We start from the raw sequence: 19,479 nt of genomic DNA, 5'->3' as shown, positions 1-19,479 counted from the left end.
CCCCCCAGCTTTATTTTATTTTATATTTGTTAAATATTTTATTTATTTATTTTTAGACATTGGGGGAGGGAGGAGAAAAAGAGGGAGAAAAACATCAATGTGTGGTTGCCTCTCTCACACCCCTTGCTGGGGACCTGGCCTGCAACCCAGGCATGTGCCCTGACTGGGAATCGAACTTGTGACTTTTTGATTCGAAGGCCTGAGCTCAATCCACTGAGCCACACTAGCCAGGGCTCTCCCGGCTCTATTGATAGTATTGACATATAACGTTGTGAGTTTGAGGTATACAACGTATTGATTTGAGATAGTTATGTACAATACATATATTGCAAAAGATGATTGCTACCATAGCATTAACTAACACCTGTATCCCAACACATAATTACCATTTCTTTTTTGTGATGAGAATAGATTATGTTAATTTCAGTATTTTGAAAGTATATTTTGCCAGCTTTTCAATTTACCAGAAGATAGATTCCTATCTTTTTATTTTATTGTGTTCCTCAGTAATTGTCTTGGTGCAGGCTACAGTAAATAATACCCTAGACTGGATGGCTTATCAGCAACAGAAATTTATTTCTCATAGTTCTGGAGGCTGGGAATTTTAAGATCAAGGGGCCAGCAGCTTTGCTCCTTGGGGAGGGCTTGCTTCCTGGTTTATAGACAGCTCTGTTCTTGCAGTATCTGCACATGGCAGAAAGGGCCGTGGAGTTCTGTGGGTTGTGGAGTTCTCTGGGTGTGCACTCTCTTGACCTAATCACCCAAAGGCTCCACCTCCAAACGCCATTATCTTGGAAATTAGTTTTCAACACAGGAATTTGGGTTGGGGGTGAATACAAACATTCAATCCGTAGCAGTGATGTTAACATTTTCTCCTTTTTGAACATTTTACTGCTACTGCAATGCCCCTCCTTAACTTTAAAAGTTTTCCAAACATTTTGGGAAGAATTTAACTTCAAGTGAAAAATTTGAAAACCTTTTTATTTTAGGTTGACTTATCAAAGGATCTCCCTCACTGGAACAAGCTTAAATCAGATGAGAAGTATTTTATTTCTCACATCTTAGCCTTCTTCGCAGCCAGTGATGGAATTGTAAATGAAAATTTGGTAAGATTTTTTTTTTTACTTTTGTTTCCATTTAGTGGTTAAATGATGATAATGGCAGTAAGATAATTAGACTGATCCTAAAAACCTACATGTAGGAAACAAACTAGATGAAGCTTATTTCTTGAATATGTTTTTCTGATGAAGTATCAGAGGAAATGGTTTATGCATTTGTATTGTTTGACCAGCAAAATATCATTAAATCAAGCATATAGTACCAATCAAAATTGCTTAAAATGCATAAACATGAGTTTGATTTTCACCCTTAGATATGAATCCTAATAAAGCAGCACCTGCACCTTAGTAACCCTTCTGAAGCTCTGTAACAGTGCTCTGGGTTCTGGCTCCCCATCTTTAAACCTGTGTTGTGGGTGGCCACGAGGCATACTCTCTTCGTAAAGAGAAGAAGGAGGTTCCAACTTTCATCATGAACTGGAAGGGGCTTCAGTAGCTTTACTGTCTACTGCCAGAGAAACAAAATGACATAAGGTCAATTCTATAAAGTATAATATTTTTTGTTAGGTGTTCTACAATTTATTTGGCAATACAGTCTATTTCTCCACCTAACAGGCCAATGTATGTAACTGCTTAACAATACATCGTGCAGCTAATTTATTGTCGAGGGTTGATGAGTAAGCAGCACTGTTTAAAACCATCCATAAGGTCTTTCTGACCTGTTTGTGGCATGACAGGAGAGTTCTAATTGATAATTCTGATGTCTAGATTCTGATTTCTAGTGTTTAATGAGAGCCTGCAGAACTGGATATATTTGTTTCCTTTATTTTCATAGGTAGAGCGATTCAGTCAGGAGGTGCAGGTTCCAGAAGCTCGCTGTTTTTATGGCTTTCAGATCCTCATCGAGAATGTTCACTCGGAGATGTACAGTCTGCTCATAGACACCTACATCAGAGATCCCAAGAAAAGGTATCACCGCTGGGATTTTATTTACAGAGGTTTATCCTATTGTTTGATTATGTTAGGAGCAGAATTTACTCCAAAACTAAATGTTAGGTAAATATTATTCAAATATAGAAGTTTAGGGGTATAATGTTTTCTATGGCTCAATAATGTGTTTGTTTTAAAAAAAGAACTTGTATAGAACCCATGGAGTGCATTCTGTTTTGCAATTGAATATTTGAATTTAGTCAGTTTTGTATCAGATCAGATCCAAACCATTCATTTGAATTTCACTTTAATTTCTATATTTTATAGACATGCAAAAATACAGAAAGATTACAGTTCTTATAGTAGACCATAGAGTTGCAGTTATTATCTCTGATTAGCAAATGAAAATTTATTCTGATTAAGAAAAACAAATGAATAACTTTGCCATTACTTCTTTTGTTTTGACAGGGAATTTTTATTTAATGCAATTGAAACAATGCCATATGTTAAGAAAAAAGCAGATTGGGCCTTGCGGTGGATAGCAGATAGAAAATCTACTTTCGGTATGTAGCTTTATGTATATCAAATTTGCCTGGTGTGACTATCTGGAAGTCTAAATGTGCACTTTGAGTAGGATCATTTTTTTCTAATAATTGTTTAGAAACCATCATTAAAATAATCTAAAGCTGTATCTATTCTGTTTAATAAATTGGAAGTTGAAAGGTTAAGGTGTCAGTGCATAATAACAGGTGAATAAGTCAGTTACATAGAATCTGACGAGAGTTTTAAAGCAATCCGCAGTTTATATCTGCTTTCACAAATGTTTATTTTAGGAATTTAAAACAAGTCAAAATTTTTGCATTTTTCAGGGAACAAATACGTAGTTTCTGAAAAAACTAAAGATTAGTGCAAGAACAGGCTTATTTTTCACCCTTCTGGATGAGCTGACATCCAATAACTTTTTTAAATGAAGATATTAATATGTATTTTACACATAGTAGTTGCTCAGTAAATCTTTTTAAAATTTAATAAAAATATTCAGATAATTCATTTGAATAACTCTAAGTATCTGTCTCATTCTTATCTGTTTTATAATTGGTGGTCTTTATTTTCCGGATTTATTCAAATGGTGGGGAAGCAGGTCTCAACATTTTTGGTTTCAGGATTCCTTTGTACTCTCAAAAATTATTGAGATCATATGGTATTTGTCTTTCATGGCCTGGCAATAAAAATATTAATTAAAAAATTATTGAGGACCCCAAAGTGCTTTTATTTGTGTGGGTTATTGATATTTTCATATTATAAATTAAAACCAAGAAACTTCAACATATTAATGCATTTTTAAATGAGAGTAACCTGTTAGAGTTTAACATATATTTATGAAAAAAACACCATATTTTCCAAAAAAAATTAAGAGGGCATAGTTTTTAATTTTTGCAAATCTTTTAAATTTCTGATGAAATCGAAGACAGCTGAATTATATCTGCTTCTGAATTCTGCAGAATGTTGTTAGTTAAATTACACAAAGAAATCCACCCTCATTCAGATACATAGTTAGAAAAGGGAGGAGTATTTTATCAGGCTTTTCAGATTTTTATGGAAATGCCATGTAGCATCTGGAAAACGCCACTATGCACTCATGAGAAAGTGGTAGTAAACAAACTAACAAACAAAAAATAAACAAACAGTGCCTTGGTATTATTTTGAAAATAGTTTTGACGCCACAGACCTTGGTCTGTGAGTTTACAGGGACTTCTGAACCACACAGTGAGAACCAGTGATGCAGGGTAAGGTATGGCAAGCTTCCAGTATATCTGGGAAGACACAGCCTGCGTTGCCTTCAGTTTATTCTGAGAATGAGAAAAGCAGTGATTCTCAATGTGCATAACCATCACCTGAGACTTTGTGGAAAAACTCAGAGTCTTGCTGGAGGCCCAAGTGGGACTGAGGAATCTGCATTTTTTGCAGTTGATGCTCTAACGGGGCGTTCAAGAGGCACGTTTTGAGAAACATTGGCTTTAGAGAAAGACAGAAGGGAAATTGCAAGGTGTTCAGTATGCACTGGAAATACTAGGCTGGATAGGTATCGATGGAAAATGAAGAACAGGCTCCCAGAAAGCATGTGTTTTGTGACACTGCCAAAGAAAGCAACCTGGAAATAAAGAAAAAAGAGGCAGGTGGCCGTCACCATGTGACATCAGGGGCTTCATTTAAATTTTTCATATTGCTCACTTTCAAGGCATACTCCATTCAGGGTTCAAAGTCAGAGGCTCAGAGGAAAGAACATGGTCTGAAAGGGTGCCGAGGGAGTGGAATGGGTGGTGGGAAAAGAAAAAGGTGAAGAAGGCTTTGATGGCCCTCCTCTTTGGGAGACGAGCTAAAAGCAGTGACATGAAAATGTTGTCTCGCCTCAGCAGACACCTGCACTTTCCGTTAACCCGCTGGGGAAGTGCCGTTTTGTGAACTGATTGTGCCACCTGCACCTTCGTGCCTTTGGGTTGGTGAGGCTGGCTTCGGGCTCTGCTAGTGACTATTTAGGGGACCTTGATGACTTCTGCACCTAATAGGACTCAGGAGAGCAACCGTTCTTTTCTCACATTCAGACTCTTCTAACTTTTAGCTAAAGAGAACCCAAGAGTATTCCTTAAACAAGCATTAGGTTGTTTGGAAATTGATATAAGTAGATTCAATTCCTGTAGAGCTAAAAGTTCTTAATTGTATATCTGCTTAGTTTTTTAAAAACTGAGATATACCACTTAATTTAAAATGTATCTTTAAAGAACTTTGAAATATTAAATGTATGGATTCAACCTTAAATATGTAGTGAAATTTCATTTCAAACATCAAAAAGTGTATCTTAGTGCATAGCATCATAAGAGATCAATGCATCGTTAAAATATCTCCTACTTCCCCATCTCTGAAACAAGTCACGAGGCCTTCACATTCAGTATAGCTTTTAGAAGAAATGTTTTGGAAATCTCTTTTTAGTTCACATTCATCCATGGAAATATGTAAATATACCCTTTATAATCCTTCAATCCTCTCCAAAAAGGATAGGCTTCTATATGTTTGTTATGATTTTCATTCTTTAGTGTTCACATGAATGCACAGAATAGTTAAAACACCAATTTCTCTCTTGCTCACAGTGTTTGTATTAAATAAGAGTCTCATTTACTTACAGATCAGTGTCCACATGACATCACCTCTATGTCAGTGAAAAATGTATCAATTTCAACTATTACCTTATTAATAGTGAAATGAAAATATAGTAGTAATCTGTATAGTAAACTAATGATAAATCTCCATCTTACTAGTCTAAAGAGCCGTTTTTGTATTCAAGAATTACCAGAGCATAGTGATTATTATTATTATTATATATTTTAAGATTAAATTTTAGAATATTTAACATATACTACAATGAAGAGTCTTGGTGATTCCTTCTACATAGTATGTACTCAAGTACTTATTTAATTTTCATTTCTTCTATTTTTCCAAAGTGACTGTTTAAATTGTGCCTATAAAAATATTGTAAAAGTTTTTCTGGTACTTTGGGCTAATAATAGATACATATTTGGTATAATTGCTCTATCTAATTTGATTTGTTCACGGTAATCAAGGAGAAGAACAAGGACCAGCCAGAGCACTGTTTAGAGACAGCCAGAAGCGTTTAGACCTAGTCATCTTCTTTTTAAATTAAATGTTATAACGACCTTTGTTTGGGAAGTTACACTTACTCAGTTTCTGCATCAAGTTACAGCAATTTCTGTGATGTCCTTTCATCAAGTGCAACGGTTTTCCACCAGTGTGCCACAAGAATTTTTAAAACATGCAATGCTTGATTGTTTAGTCAGGGGCACCGACCTCTATTTTCTTAAATTGTCAAATAAAATAATGACAACAGCCAACACAACAATAGCCATCCAGTGTGAATGAATCAAAATTATACGTATTTTCTGTCAGACTGGTAATATACTTTTTGGTGTGTTGCTGAATTTTAGTAATTAGTTTATATGTGCCATGACATGAAAAAGGTTGAAAATCACTGATCTGGTGCTAATATAGTTTCCATTGATTCACATCAGGACATATTTGTTAAGTGCCTGTTATTGCATTTTTGGTTGCATCACAAGCATTAGGATACAGGCTATGATGTTACTATGAAACAGGTCTGTAGCTGGTTCAGTTCCTCGGCTGCCTTTCATAGTGTCATAGACCAAGACTTTTCTCCCTGGACAGACACATATATAAATATTTCTCCTGAGCAGGCAGTGTTGTGGCATGAGGGGCTTGAGAATGATCTTCCGGGGTAGACCTATAATCACCCCCTAAAGATAGTGTTACAGATATACTGCAACATTTCATTCTAGGAGATGGGCTTCTGCAAAGTCCTTGCCTAACAGTAAGTAACCTTTGAAATTGGGCCTTGTATCTTTAGCAGTAGACTGTATTTTTCCTATGTGATGGGACATTTTATCTGGTAGAATAATCTTCAGCTGGAATGTACCCCCTACTGGGGACCTGGCCTGCAACCCAGGAATGTGCCCTGATGTGCACTGACTGGGAATCGAACCAGCGACCCTTTGGTTGGCAGGCAGGCACTCAATCCACAGAGCCACACCAGCCAGGGCTATCTGCTTTTCTTCAATTGCAGATGCAGGGCAATGATTTTTGAAATGTTTATAGCTACACTAAGATATTTCTAAAATATGAACCTCAGCAACCTCCCTTCTCCCAGCCACAAAGAGGGGGGCATTTGTCGTAAAAGCTATCTTCGACACTCTAAGACACACACACACAGGCACACGCATTTAACTGCACTCACAGGCACACATGGTGCACAGATAAATCGCCTCTTTTTTTTTTTGGTATGAAAGGCTCTCCATCTATATGCCAAGACCCACAGGAGTTCAGTGTCTGACGTAAGATGTGAAGTAGACGTGCCTTTCTGCTGTGGTCGGTAGAGGTGGCAGAGTTCCCCCTGTGCAGACCGTTGGCTATCACACTAACTCGTTGATTTTATTTCTTGGCAGATTAGCTGTGTGGTATTGTTATAAAAAATGTATAAAAGTGTGTGTATATATAGTTTACAAATGTCTGCAGTATATGATATTTCAGAAAATGAAACTTTTTTGTTTCTTAGGGGAAAGGGTGGTGGCCTTTGCTGCTGTAGAAGGAATTTTCTTCTCGGGATCTTTTGCTGCTATATTCTGGTTAAAGAAAAGAGGTCTCATGCCTGGACTCACCTTTTCCAATGAACTCATCAGCAGAGATGAGGTAAGGAATGGAGTGTTCTTCTAGTTATATTTGTATTCATATTTGGTGTTCATTTATTGTTCTTTCCCCTGGAAAATGCTTGTGACCCAGGATCCTCGTAATTACTGATAAAAGAAAATAAGAGGTCATTTCCTCCCTGGCTTTTAAGACACTGTGCTTTCCTCCTGCCTCTTACTGTTCTTAGTCTCTTCTGTTCATCCTTAAATATTGTACCTCAGGTTCCCATCGTGGCCCCTTCCTTTCACCATACGTGACGTCCTGGCTGATCTTACTTATTCCCATGGAACCGGCTACCATGTGGATGCTCACAACAACCACAGCTTTGTCTTTAGCCACGTGTTCTCTCCTGAGCTCCAGGCCTGTGTGTTCGAGTGCGTGTTAGACGGTTTCTCTCGGAAGGAGAAATCAGACTCATCATCTTTGCCCCGAGATTTATTCTTCCTTCTCTTTTCCCTATCCCACTGAGGGCCACTAACTTCCATCTAATCATTTCGTAATTTTTTTAGACATTATAAATGAACGAACTTTTATTTTGGCTCTTCTTTGTTTTCCTTTAAAAAATGCTCGAGGTTGCAGGTTTCTGTTGTTAATTAATTCTTCTTTCATGTTGATGAATTAAGATTTGCTGACACTGAAGTGTTTTCACTATAGGTTATTATAATTGGCATTTTAATGAAATTTGGGGAAAAGAAGTTCCTGACCCTCTTGATGCCCCTTGTATCTTCCAGAGGCTATGTGCTGCCTTCCTAGAACCCGCTCCATCCGCTACCTGGCACGTCAGTGCTGAAATGGCTGTTGCATTTTTTTTGACATTGGTATTTTTCTTCTGTTTTAGGGGCTTCACTGTGACTTTGCTTGCCTCATGTTTCAGTACTTAGTAAATAAGCCTTCAGAAAAAAGGGTCAGGGACATCATTGTTGATGCTGTTAAAATCGAGCAGGTAAGCAGGGAAGCTTGTACGACCCATACCTCTACCTCTGAAGACTGTACCGTTGTATTATTAGACTGCCTCAAATGAAACGGTCACTTCGTAGGTCAAAGTAAATAAATATCAGTGATTTTACATGGTCAGTCTGACAGTACTAGCAGGCAATGTGTTTCAATGATTGTGTCAGTTTGTACTGGGGTTTGTAAGTGTGTACTGTATATGGTTTTACATATGTGAAGTCTGTTCAAGGACTGGTTTTTCTGTCTCATTGACCTGTCAGATTTTATGCCCTAACACTATTTTAATTATTTTAGCTTTATATTTTTAGATTGTTAGCTACTGGAGGGCAGTGATGGTTTCTTGTTTGATTTGTATTGTCAAAAACCTAGCAGGGTGTCTAGCTTGAAGCATGCACCAGATGCTGATGGAATGAATTAGTGACTGGTAAAACTTAATTTATAGCATGTAACGATACATTGCTAGAAAGATCTGACCGCTCCACTTAGGATGTGTTTTTATCATTTGAAAGAACTAGCTTAAAAGTAAAAAAAAAATTTTCTAATTTAATACTGTGTAGTCTAACAGCCGTACTTTTTATACTGGGAGGGGGAAAAGGCATAAAATACATTTTGGTATCTTTAATCGTTTGAGAACGAAACCCAGATGATTAATGGTTTTATTTTTCCTCTGTTCACACTCACCACTGTCAGCACAGTCGTTCAGTTTGTCCCCCAGCCCGCAAATCCAGTCCTATTTCTTCCTCATTTTCTTTCTTAACTGTGTTTTCTCTTTTTTGCAAAACCCATCTGTAACCATGTTCCCCATGATGATCTTCTTTGGTGAATCTTTTTCTAGATATTTCAGGACAAAATATCTCTCTCTCTCTCTCTCTCTTTTTTCTATAGAAAAAGCATATGAATTCAGGTCCTACATGTGCTCCTTTACCAGTGATTTGATTATTAGTTTCCGTCTATTTTGGCTATTTGAGAATGTGAAAAAATGTGAACAGTAAATACCCCAAACATTTTAAACAAATGGACACTGTTTGGCATGTTGAAAGAATTTAACCTAGTGTACTTTCCTTGGACAAGATTAGTGATTTAGAAGATGAATAAAACTAAAACCCACTTTTTATGTGGAAGATACATACTTATTTCTTGTTCTGCCTTTGTTCTGTATTCTGTTTTTGTTTTTATCACAGGAATTTTTAACAGAAGCCTTGCCCGTTGGCCTCATTGGAATGAATTGTGTTTTGATGAAACAGTATATTGAGTTTGTAGCTGACAGATTATTTGTGGAACTTGGATTCTCAAAAGTAAGGTGTTTTATATGTATTACTACTAAGCTAAAATGTTATTTGTCAAGTGAGTCCACTAAAATGTTATAATTGAGCTGAAAGCATCTGTAACATACTGATATACTTTTAAAATGTCCACGACAGAGCCTTGTTTTACGTGAACAGGAAGACTTTGCAAAATCCTTTGAAACTTGAAATGAAATTCATAACAGAAGTAGGAGCCTGATAAATCTTAGAATAAGGTCAACAAATTACTTCGTAAAAATTGCAGGAGTCTATTTAAAAAGAGGATTATTATTAAGTAATTGAACTTAATATGTACATATGTGTTTTACCCTCATATAAATCTCCTTATGTCTTTGTTGGAATTTGGGGTATGATAGTTTTAAATAGGAAACAGTTATTATGAAGACATTAGCTGTCCTAACTGGACTCTGAACTCAATTGTCTTTAAGTTATTTCTGCTGTTCTGTTTATCAGAAATAATGTACCTGAGTTTCATAAAGAGGTGTGCTTTTCACATGACTTAGCAGATGGAGGCTGCAGCCAGGCTACCTGGGTTTGAATCCTGGTTCCACCACTTTATAGCTATGTGACCTTAGGCAAGTTGCATGACCTCTACCTGTTTCCTCATCTGTAGAATGGAGATAATAATAATAATAATAATAATAATAGTAATAATACCTACCACAAAGGGTTCTTGATGAGTTAGTAGCATAAAGCACTTGAAACAGGGTCAGACGTACAGTAAATGCACACTGAGTGGGCACGTCGTTTTCAGCATAAGTGGGACATTCATGTACCTTTCTGATGTACGACGCCATGGTGGTTAAAAATTATAGGTTTTGATTTTTGAGCATGGAAATGTAAGTTTAAATTGTATTTATATTTAACAAGAAGACTTATGAAATGTGTGATTCTGGGGTAATTGTTACCTTGGTAATTGTTACCTTTATATTCTGGGAACCACAGAAATACTGTGAAGAAGGAGTCAGGTGAGGGAAAAGTTTTTGTAAGATAAACTATTTGTATTTTATTATTTTAGTTGGAAGGCCCTCTCTATATTTATCAGTAATTAATGAGAGAAATCAATATTACAATTGTATTACTATGATCTCTTAAATTTATAAACTGTGTATTAAAAATGTGTATTTGTTCCTAAGTTACACCAGTATGTTTGTTATAGGAAAATTAATTTGCTTCCTTAAACCTCAAAGAGAACCCATCATCCTTTGTCCCACCACCATATCCTCCCGTCCACGCATCCGTGTTCTCTGGCTCATTGGAAGACTGTGGCTTCCTCGAAGACTAGTTTTCCCTCCGTGCCTCCTACAGAAGAATAGCTAAACCCAGTGCAAAACAGCGTTTTTCACGGGTCTTCAGCATATCTCAATAAATTCCCAAGAGCAGAAATTATACAGACCTCTTAGATTTTAATGCATTAAAATGAGAAATTCACAATAAAAGATTACCAAAAGTTCCATCTACTTAGAAATTGAAAAGATGACCTTTAAAACAAGATTAAAAATGAAAATATAAGCTAATAGAAAATATAAACTAAGCGACATTAGGATGACTATGTATCAAAACTCGTAGAATTCAACCAAACAGATCCTCGCAGGAAAATGTATAGTCTTGAATGAGTATGCGAAGAAAAGAACACAATTTAACATACGTACACTAAACTCTGAGCTCGAGCAGCTGTAAGAACTATTCTGATAGTAACAGTTTTGGGTAAAAATAAGAGATTATTTAGATTAGCAAGTGGTTGTCATTTATACAGAATTCTAATTAGGAGCCACATTGATGACATTTTCAACTTCTCTTTTAGTTTAGAATTAGTCAATAAATATTTGAGTGCTTTCAATGTGTCAAAAACAAGCCACTTAATTTAGTTTGTCCTCAGTGACCTTGTCCATGCCATGAGTGATTTGGATCAGATCTTTTGGGAGGTCCCTGGTTTTAAAATCCAGTGAACCCATGCCTTGGGTCTAGTGCTCCCTCCGCTTGCCCTGCTGTGTGTGACAGCTCGGTTCACTCCCTCCCTCAGTGTTCCCGACAGGGAAAATTTCACAGGGTTCTGCCACCCAAGCATACCAGCGGACGAGCTCTTTTTGGAATTAGTACACACACACACACACACACACACACAAAGATACAAACCACAGAGTATGCAATTCACCTATTAATAAATGTACAATTCAGTGGTTTTTAGCATATTCACAGAGTTATGCAATTATCACAACAATCTGTTTTAGAACATTATTTTTGTCACCCCCACAAAGGAACCCTGTACCTATTAGCAAGCAGTCACATCTCTTTCCCCTGCCCCCATCTCAGCCCTAGGCACCTCTGACCTAATTTCTGTCTCTTTAGATTTGCCTGCTCTGTAGATCCCATTTCACATAAGTGGAGTCATACAGAATATGGTATTTTGTGTTTGGCTTCTTAACATAGTGTAATGTTTTAAAGGTTCATGTGTTTTATAGCCCGTATCAGTACTTTATTCCTTTTTATTGCCCATTAATATTTCTTTGTATGGCTGTACCAAATTTGATGTTTCCATTTATGGGTTGATAGACATTTGAGTGGTTTCACTTTTTGACTATTTTGAATAATGCTGATATGAACATTCACATAGAAGCTTTTGTGTGGACATGTTTTCATTTCTCTTGGGTATATATTGGGTTGGCCAAAAAGTTCATTTAGTTTTTTTCCATAAAATAAAAGACATTTTTCATTTTCACCAATAATTTTATTGGTTTGGATATTTTAAGTATGTCGGCTTACTCCTACATGGTATAACATTGATTGTTCTCAATTAATGTCTCCATTTGATCGCTGCCAACGTCAGCTGGTCTGCCCAACCACGGAGCACCGTCCAGTGAGAAATCTCCGGCACGAAACTTCGCAAACCACTTTTGACACGTTCCAACAGTCACAGCACCTTCTCCACACCTTACGCAAATCTTTTTTTGCATTGCAGTTGCATTTTTGCCTTTTGTGAAATAATGAAACATAATATACTGAAAACATTGCTTATATTCTTCCACCTTCAATGTTAAAATGGCAGCACATAACTTGACCAATTTTGATGAGTTTTTTTTAAATGCACACTGATATGACAGCTGTCACAATACAGTCTAACAAAATTGTTTTGAATCAAGTTAAAGACAACTAAGCACTATTGGAGCCATCTTATGGAAGAGAACCAAATGAACTTTTTGCTGGGTCGTATACTAACTCCATTTTTAATCTTTAGAGCCACTGTCAGTCCATTTTCTAAAGTGACTGCACCATTCTACACTAACGCCAGCAGTACATGAGTTTGTTTCTCGACATCCTCACCTGTACCTGTTGTCCGTTTCCCCCATTGTCGCCACCCGGATGTGTAGGAAATGGTATCTCGTTGTGGTCTTGACTTGCGTTTACCTAGTGGACAATGGTTTTGAGCGTCTTTTCCCATGCTTGTTGGCTTTTTGTGCATTTTCTGTAGAGAAATGTCTATTTGTCTACTCACATTCTTTGCCCATTTAATTGAGTTATTTGAATATATTTTTATCTGTGGTGTTCATAATTTCTGCTAGAATACTCCCAATGAAAAAAAATCTTTTATTGACCCTCATGAATCATTAAAATGTCTCACAGTTTCCATCAAGCCGTAGCCCCAAATCTGCCTCTTGAATTGAGAAGCCGCGAAAAAGCTTCTTGTCAACATAAGTCCCACTTTTGGGGGGTCACTATGGATAGAATTTATTCTGCCTTACCTCATGATGGTCCCTTAGCTGATGTGACTATCTGTTCTTTTATGAACTATGAAATACTTAGGTCTCCACTACATTGTTGGTAATTTAATAATCTGTAGTATCCTGTATAGGTGACTACCTATTGGTAATACCTGTGAGAAATGCCTGTAACATCTGTGGTGTATTAAATTTCTCAAACTGTGAAAACATTTTAGTTGGTTGCTTTTACATTTTTCATTTCCTAAAATAATCTTTTTTTCCCCTTTCTACTTCTTAGAGTACCAGAGATGGTAGTACAGTTTCTTAAGGATGCTAGTAGGTGATCTCAGTCATCTGAAAATGCAGCAGCCCTCAGCACCTCCAGGACCCCAGGGGACGGTGGGACCCTGAGCTGCCTGGGCAGGTGTCGGGCGGCCCGAGCTCTGTGTTAGTCGTCTGTTGCTCGGCTTGTGGGATGTAATTTGGTTGCCTCAGGATGTCTGCTAACATTTCCTTTATTTTCTCTTTCAGGTTTTTCATGCAGAAAATCCCTTTGACTTTATGGAAAATATTTCTTTGGAAGGGAAAACAAATTTCTTTGAGAAACGAGTTTCAGAGTATCAGCGTTTTGCAGTGATGACAGAAACCACGGACAATGTCTTCACCTTGGATGCGGATTTTTGAAACCCTCCCCGTAGCTAAACCTGTCGTTGGTAAATGGCAGTCTGTTCTTCTCTGCTTAAAAACAAATCTAGACCTTACAGTATCTCCTTTAGGGAGTAGGAGTTTGCTCAACAGGAAATCCAAAACCAGGCGTCCATCCATTTGGATTTATGTGAATGCACTGTAACTTTCCAGTTTAACAAGCAGAGTGTGACCTAAATGTTTTTGTTTTGTTACTGAAATGGAAGATGACATTATGTAGCAATTGCGAGTTCGAGGGTCGGTGTCAGATAGGAGTTTGAGATTCTGTCCTTCCCACTTCGTGTGATGCTTGGCAAGCCAGTTAATCCCTCTCTACCTCAGCGCACTTGTCTTTAAAATGAGTGTAATAGGAAGTCCTAACTTCATAGAAGGGACGTGAGGAGCAAAGCCCAGAATAAGTACTTAGTGCCACCAGTACCACCGCCGCTGCTGCTATTACTCCTTCTCCTTACTTTGTGTTAATCACAGTGCTACCGTGATAAAACCCTTCCATCTCAAAGCAGTTGTGAACTAGATTCTGAACCTGGAGTTGGATCTTTGTATTTTTAGTGTTTGAGGAAGGATATAAAAAATTTCCTAAAAATTATACTTCTCATTAATTTGAGAGTAACAACTTTGAATTCCTCAGTATGTAGTAAAGGAAGTTTAGTGCTTAGTTGCTTTGGGCAGGATGCTTATGGAGCGAAATCCAGAAGGTTATTGTGGTAGTTTGCCTTGTGGACAAAATGATTCTGCTCCTTTAGAAATTAAAAAAAGGTAATTATTATCAGACATAACCCTGGAAGGTTTAAAACCGGGTAAATATGCTAGAATAGCATTTCCCAAAAAATATTCTAAGAGCTATTAGCCTCTCTAGATGTTGTGCGGAGAAAAGAGATTCCATGGTCTGGAGAATTTGGAAAATGCTGTGTTGTCCCTTCCTGCTTGCAGTGTTCAGCCAGTACATCAGAGACAGACATTCTACGGTACGCAAACTTATTTACCCCTGCTTATCCCAAACTTAGCACAGATCTGCTTTCCATGTGTTAACATCTAACCTGGCTACCGGTCTTCAGGACATAGTTTGGAAAAAGCTGGTCTAGAACCATTTATACATCGAAGAAGGGCTTGTGGACTAAGCCACGGAGAACCTGGTGAGGTTGTGAACCCATTTCAAGTCTGTGTCCAGCTGAGTGAGGCACGTGATTGGGCTCAGGTGTGTTTCCTTAATCTTTTATCACTGCTTTGCGCTGCTGTGAGATGTAGTTCTTCCAATGGGGCTGGGCACGCCACACGGAGGCAGGTGGTGGGGGAGACTGAGGTCTGCGGAGACTGAGAAGTCTGCCCTCCTGAATGTAAGGAGGTGTCAAGAGATAGTCTGAGCCCCAGAAAGCAGTGGAGTCCCCCACTCACAGCATGCTGCTTGATGAAATTCTGGAAGTTAAAATTTAGAGATTTTCTCTTTGTATACATTTTTGCTCCATTTATGCCATAACTGTCTAACTGATTAAAACAGGGAGTTCTCCAGTGGATGCAAAGGGAAATGACTGTAACCTTATTTGTTAGAATATCGGAAACGAGATAGGTGCCCTACGGTAATATCATTTATCTGTGTAGTGCTTCTTAGTTTGCCGTGTGTTTTTACGTCATCACCTCATTTGATCTCACAGCAGCTCTCTGAGCTCGACAGAACAGTTAGTGTTGAAGTTTCACCGCTGGGAGGAGCAAGGCTCAGAGAAGTTAAGTGACTTGGCCAAGACCTGTTTATAGTTGCCATCCCTACAAATGTTCCTACAATGTAATTTTTTACAGAATATCATGTTTCTTGTATTACGTGTTTTGTCAACCATCTCAATTTGATTTTGTTTCCCGTTAAAGTATCATATATTTTAATGATCATATACATTAATTAAAGTCTCAGAGGATCATAAACATTTTAACTATAATCAGGTAATATATTCAAAGAAATGTATCTACTGCCACACAAAAATGTAACAGTTAAAATTGATAATATCTGTAATGACATCGGAATAGAAGAAAAACTGTCTACATTTACAGCCCACATCTCCCATGTTTGGAATCCAAATTTTTCTCCTAGGTAAAAGAAAGACCTGTGCCTTAATATGAAGTTTATTTACAGTAGCAATAAACCCAACTGGATTGAGATGAAACCATTTTAATATCAAAATACTGGATTTTATACACTGGTGTATTATATTCAATATTCTATACCCTTTTCCAGGCCCCCAGGTTGCATATTTATTTATTATGTTTAATATTTTGGCTCTTAGTTTTCAAGGAACCAAGAAGTTGTGGAATTTCTTTTTAATGTTATTTTGCAGGTAAAGAACAACATTCAGGGTGTGTTTATAGTTTTTTACAGCACCTGTATTTAGATCATTGCTCTAGTAGTCAAAGTTAAGTTTACTTGGGACTGGAAACACTGGCAGTTCTGTGACACACTGCGTTTACGAAAACTGTTTCAGTGCGGCATGTGGATTCGTGTCTTGGGAGGGTTTGGGAAGACACCTGGATTCCGGGTGTTCCAGTGGGCCGTTTTGCTGTCTGATCATATACAATAATAAATAATCATCGTCACAACATAAGCTTACTCCAGTTGTGTCTTTACATACGAAATTTTTACAGTTCTCTCATTTGGGGACATCTGAAGTTTTCTGCTTCTTTTGCCATTTTGTTTCTCATTTGTCCATTAAAAAAGTGACTATTGGCAGGAGCTGATACTCAAACAGTGGAGGGAAGCAGAGGAAGAAGAGCCACTTGGCCCTAATTGCTACCATGACAACGCTGAGTCCTTCTTTAATAATCTCTCTCGTGATGACAGTAGAGAACGGAGACCAGCCCGGGCTGGTGTCTCCAGCTGGCATTGTTTCAGCATTTGGAATCCCACTTTGTCCAAACTGTGTCCGCGGCGGGTGCGGAGGCCAGGAGGTCTTGGTTTCCATGTGGCAGGGATCTTTGCCCCCGGGCGTGTCCTCCTCATGGTGGGCCGCCGGGAGTGTGGGGGCAGGGGGTTTGCAGACTGCAAAGGTAGGAAAGATAACACTGTGGCTGCATAGCTTACAAACAAGTCTTTGAAAATAGGTGAATTTCTAGCTCTCTGTGGTCCTGAGAACTGGTTTCAGTCTTTGCCAACAATGAAGACGGGAACGCGTTGGATATTTGTCACCAGCACTGGGTTTTTGTGTGTTTTTTTCCTGCTTAATTTCAAAGATACAATGCAGTTATAATGGGCCAAGGTGGGGGCTGCTTACCTTTAAAAATGAGCATTAAATATATTTGAAATAGCAAAAGGTTAAGCAATTTTTAATATATAGTTAAACTGAAGCAATACTTCCATAGGACTAATAACTGAAGGGATCTTTCTTATCACTAAATCGTATTTGGCAGTTACTACAAGTTGCCTGCAGGTAGGGCTGTGATACCGTGTTCTGGGCCACAGAAGGTTGGGTGTGTGCCTGCAAGTACTCGGGGGTGTGCATGCGTGTGTGCATACGCGTGTGTGCGTGTGTATCTTTTGCTCTTTCTTTTTGGAAATCTGTATTAACCCTTTTGAGATAGCTTATGTTGTCAGTTAATTAGAGTGCTAGATGGTAGAGAACTTTGTCAGTAAACTATGCACACACAGTAAATACCGTTTCTTAGGCAGAGGTAACTCTGTATGTTATAAAATTCCATTATATTCCATTGCCAATGAAACATTAAGAGCTTTTTAGAGCATGTGAAAAGCAACTAATTTTTTAAAGGATAAACGTTTCCAAGGCAGTAAACACAGTGTGTCCTTGCAGCAGGGGGTGTGCTGAGGAGCAGAGCTATGCCTGGGTCTTTTATTCCTGGCTTTCTAGGCTTAGGACCTTTTAATTTAATTTTCTTTTGTAATGTTTGGAACACAAATGAAGATCTGATACATACCTTTATTATATGAAAGGATAAATTACTCATGCTCATTGTAAGAACTTCATTTTATAGGAAATGATGTATCACAGGATTTGTCCGAATAATAGATTTTTTCAGGATATGAATGTAAGTAATCATAGATAAGAATGTACTTAGCTGTATTTTCAAATAAATAACACCCTCCCTTTTCTAAGACAATAAAACTAGGCCTCAATTCCCTTGTTCTTCCTGATAATGCCTTGAATGTTGTTGTGATAAGGTGACTCATTCCATTATATTTTAAGAGGATTGAGAGGGTCAGAAGTTACTTTGGGAACCTAGGAGATATCACAGCCCTGGTCCCGGGGCCTGTGATCCCCAGATGACCCAGTGTAGAGTTCATCGCTAATACAAATTACTAGTACATCTTTTTTATCTTTTAAGCTCTAGTGGGAAAAAAGTCGGACCACTTTTGTGTTTTTGCAAAGGTCATAGAGTAAAGCAATTCAAAGATTTAAATATTTTTATCTCTTGATTTTCCTTAATCTATTCACTAGTGATAAAGATGTGGAAAACTGTACTGTATGTAGGACAATTGGAATTTTCAACGATGGTTGACATTTTTAATTTTATATGTTTTGTAAAGCTTTGCAAGGAAATGTTTTGTGATTTGATTTTATTATTAAGTTTTAATACTTGGCAGCCATCATTTAGAGAATAGTGTCTCGTGCGCTTTGCTTGCATGTTAACAGCAAAGCCTTTGGGAGGACCCACAAGCCATGACGTTGAACACGTTTCTGAGGCATTCTGAACGTCAAAGCAAGTGCCGTGACAGTCCCTCTAGAGTTTAGACTGTTTGCGATGTCCCGGGCCGATTCAACAGAAAAACCGCACATACCAGCTCTAAAGATGTGCTCTAAAAATACGAGTTCACGCTTTTTCCAAGCCCTCCGGGTCCCAGCAATCACTGGCAGCGTGGCCTACCTGTTGTGCACCCATACGGTTCAAAGTGAGGGTTTTGTTTTGAGGCAGAATAAAATGTCAATGAAGAAAAGTGATTATGGAGAAAGTGCTGTAGATTTAAAAAATAAATAAATTAATTATCAGAATCTTGCATTTTACATTCGTATGTTGAAATAAACTATATCATAACTACATCATTTGCGTATGTCCTTTTAAGGTAAGAGCATTTCTTTTTTTTTTAAAGATTTTATGTATTTATTTTCAGAGAGGGTAGGGAGGGAGAAAGAGAGAGAGAGAGAGAAACATCAATGTGCGGTTGCTGGGGGTCATGGCCTGCAACCCAGGCATGTGCCCTGACGGGGAATCGAACCTGCGACACTTTGGTTTGCAGCCCGCGCTCAATCCACTGAGCTACGCCAGCCAGGGCGGTAAGAGCATTTCTTTATGAATGCGGGGGCTCCCATCACCGGCACAGAATTCCCAAATTGCATGTGTGCAGGTGAAGCTGAAGGTGAAATGTCGCTAACTCATTCTCAGCGGCACAGGAAGCCCCTGGTGGGCTGTGTGGGAGCCAGGCCAGCCCTCTAAGCAGGTCTTCCACGTTTGCATGACGCTGCGTGAATCGGCCGCCAGCCGAGGAACTCGTACCCGGCAGAGTCTGCATAAGTGGGATAGAAGTCAGTCTGTGCATCTTTGTTTTGAAAGGTCGTCTCCTTTTCAGACAAG

At 38.1% G+C, this 19,479-nt stretch overlaps 1 protein-coding gene across 2 annotated transcripts in view; it reads left to right on the top strand.

Moving 5' to 3' along the window:
* RRM2B (ribonucleotide reductase regulatory TP53 inducible subunit M2B) overlaps positions 1 to 18,947 on the top strand; it is a 29,239-nt gene extending 10,292 nt beyond the window's left edge. For both annotated transcript variants that reach the window (XM_045861002.1, XM_045861003.1), the window contains exons 3-9: positions 990 to 1,106; positions 1,894 to 2,027; positions 2,457 to 2,551; positions 7,129 to 7,262; positions 8,098 to 8,202; positions 9,392 to 9,505; positions 13,744 to 18,947. In XM_045861002.1, coding sequence (XP_045716958.1) covers positions 990 to 1,106; positions 1,894 to 2,027; positions 2,457 to 2,551; positions 7,129 to 7,262; positions 8,098 to 8,202; positions 9,392 to 9,505; positions 13,744 to 13,896 — 852 coding nt within the window. In that variant the 3' untranslated portion in view covers positions 13,897 to 18,947. The remainder of the gene's footprint in view (positions 1 to 989; positions 1,107 to 1,893; positions 2,028 to 2,456; positions 2,552 to 7,128; positions 7,263 to 8,097; positions 8,203 to 9,391; positions 9,506 to 13,743) is intronic.
* The last annotated feature ends 532 nt before the right edge of the window (positions 18,948 to 19,479 follow it).

The sequence above is a fragment of the Phyllostomus hastatus genome, unplaced genomic scaffold (assembly GCF_019186645.2).
Source record: "Phyllostomus hastatus isolate PE091 unplaced genomic scaffold, TTU_PhHast_1.1 phas_scaffold_21, whole genome shotgun sequence".
Lineage (NCBI taxonomy): Eukaryota > Metazoa > Chordata > Mammalia > Chiroptera > Phyllostomidae > Phyllostomus > Phyllostomus hastatus.
Note: the sequence above shows the minus strand (reverse complement) of the source record. Positions and strands in the feature narration are given on the sequence as shown.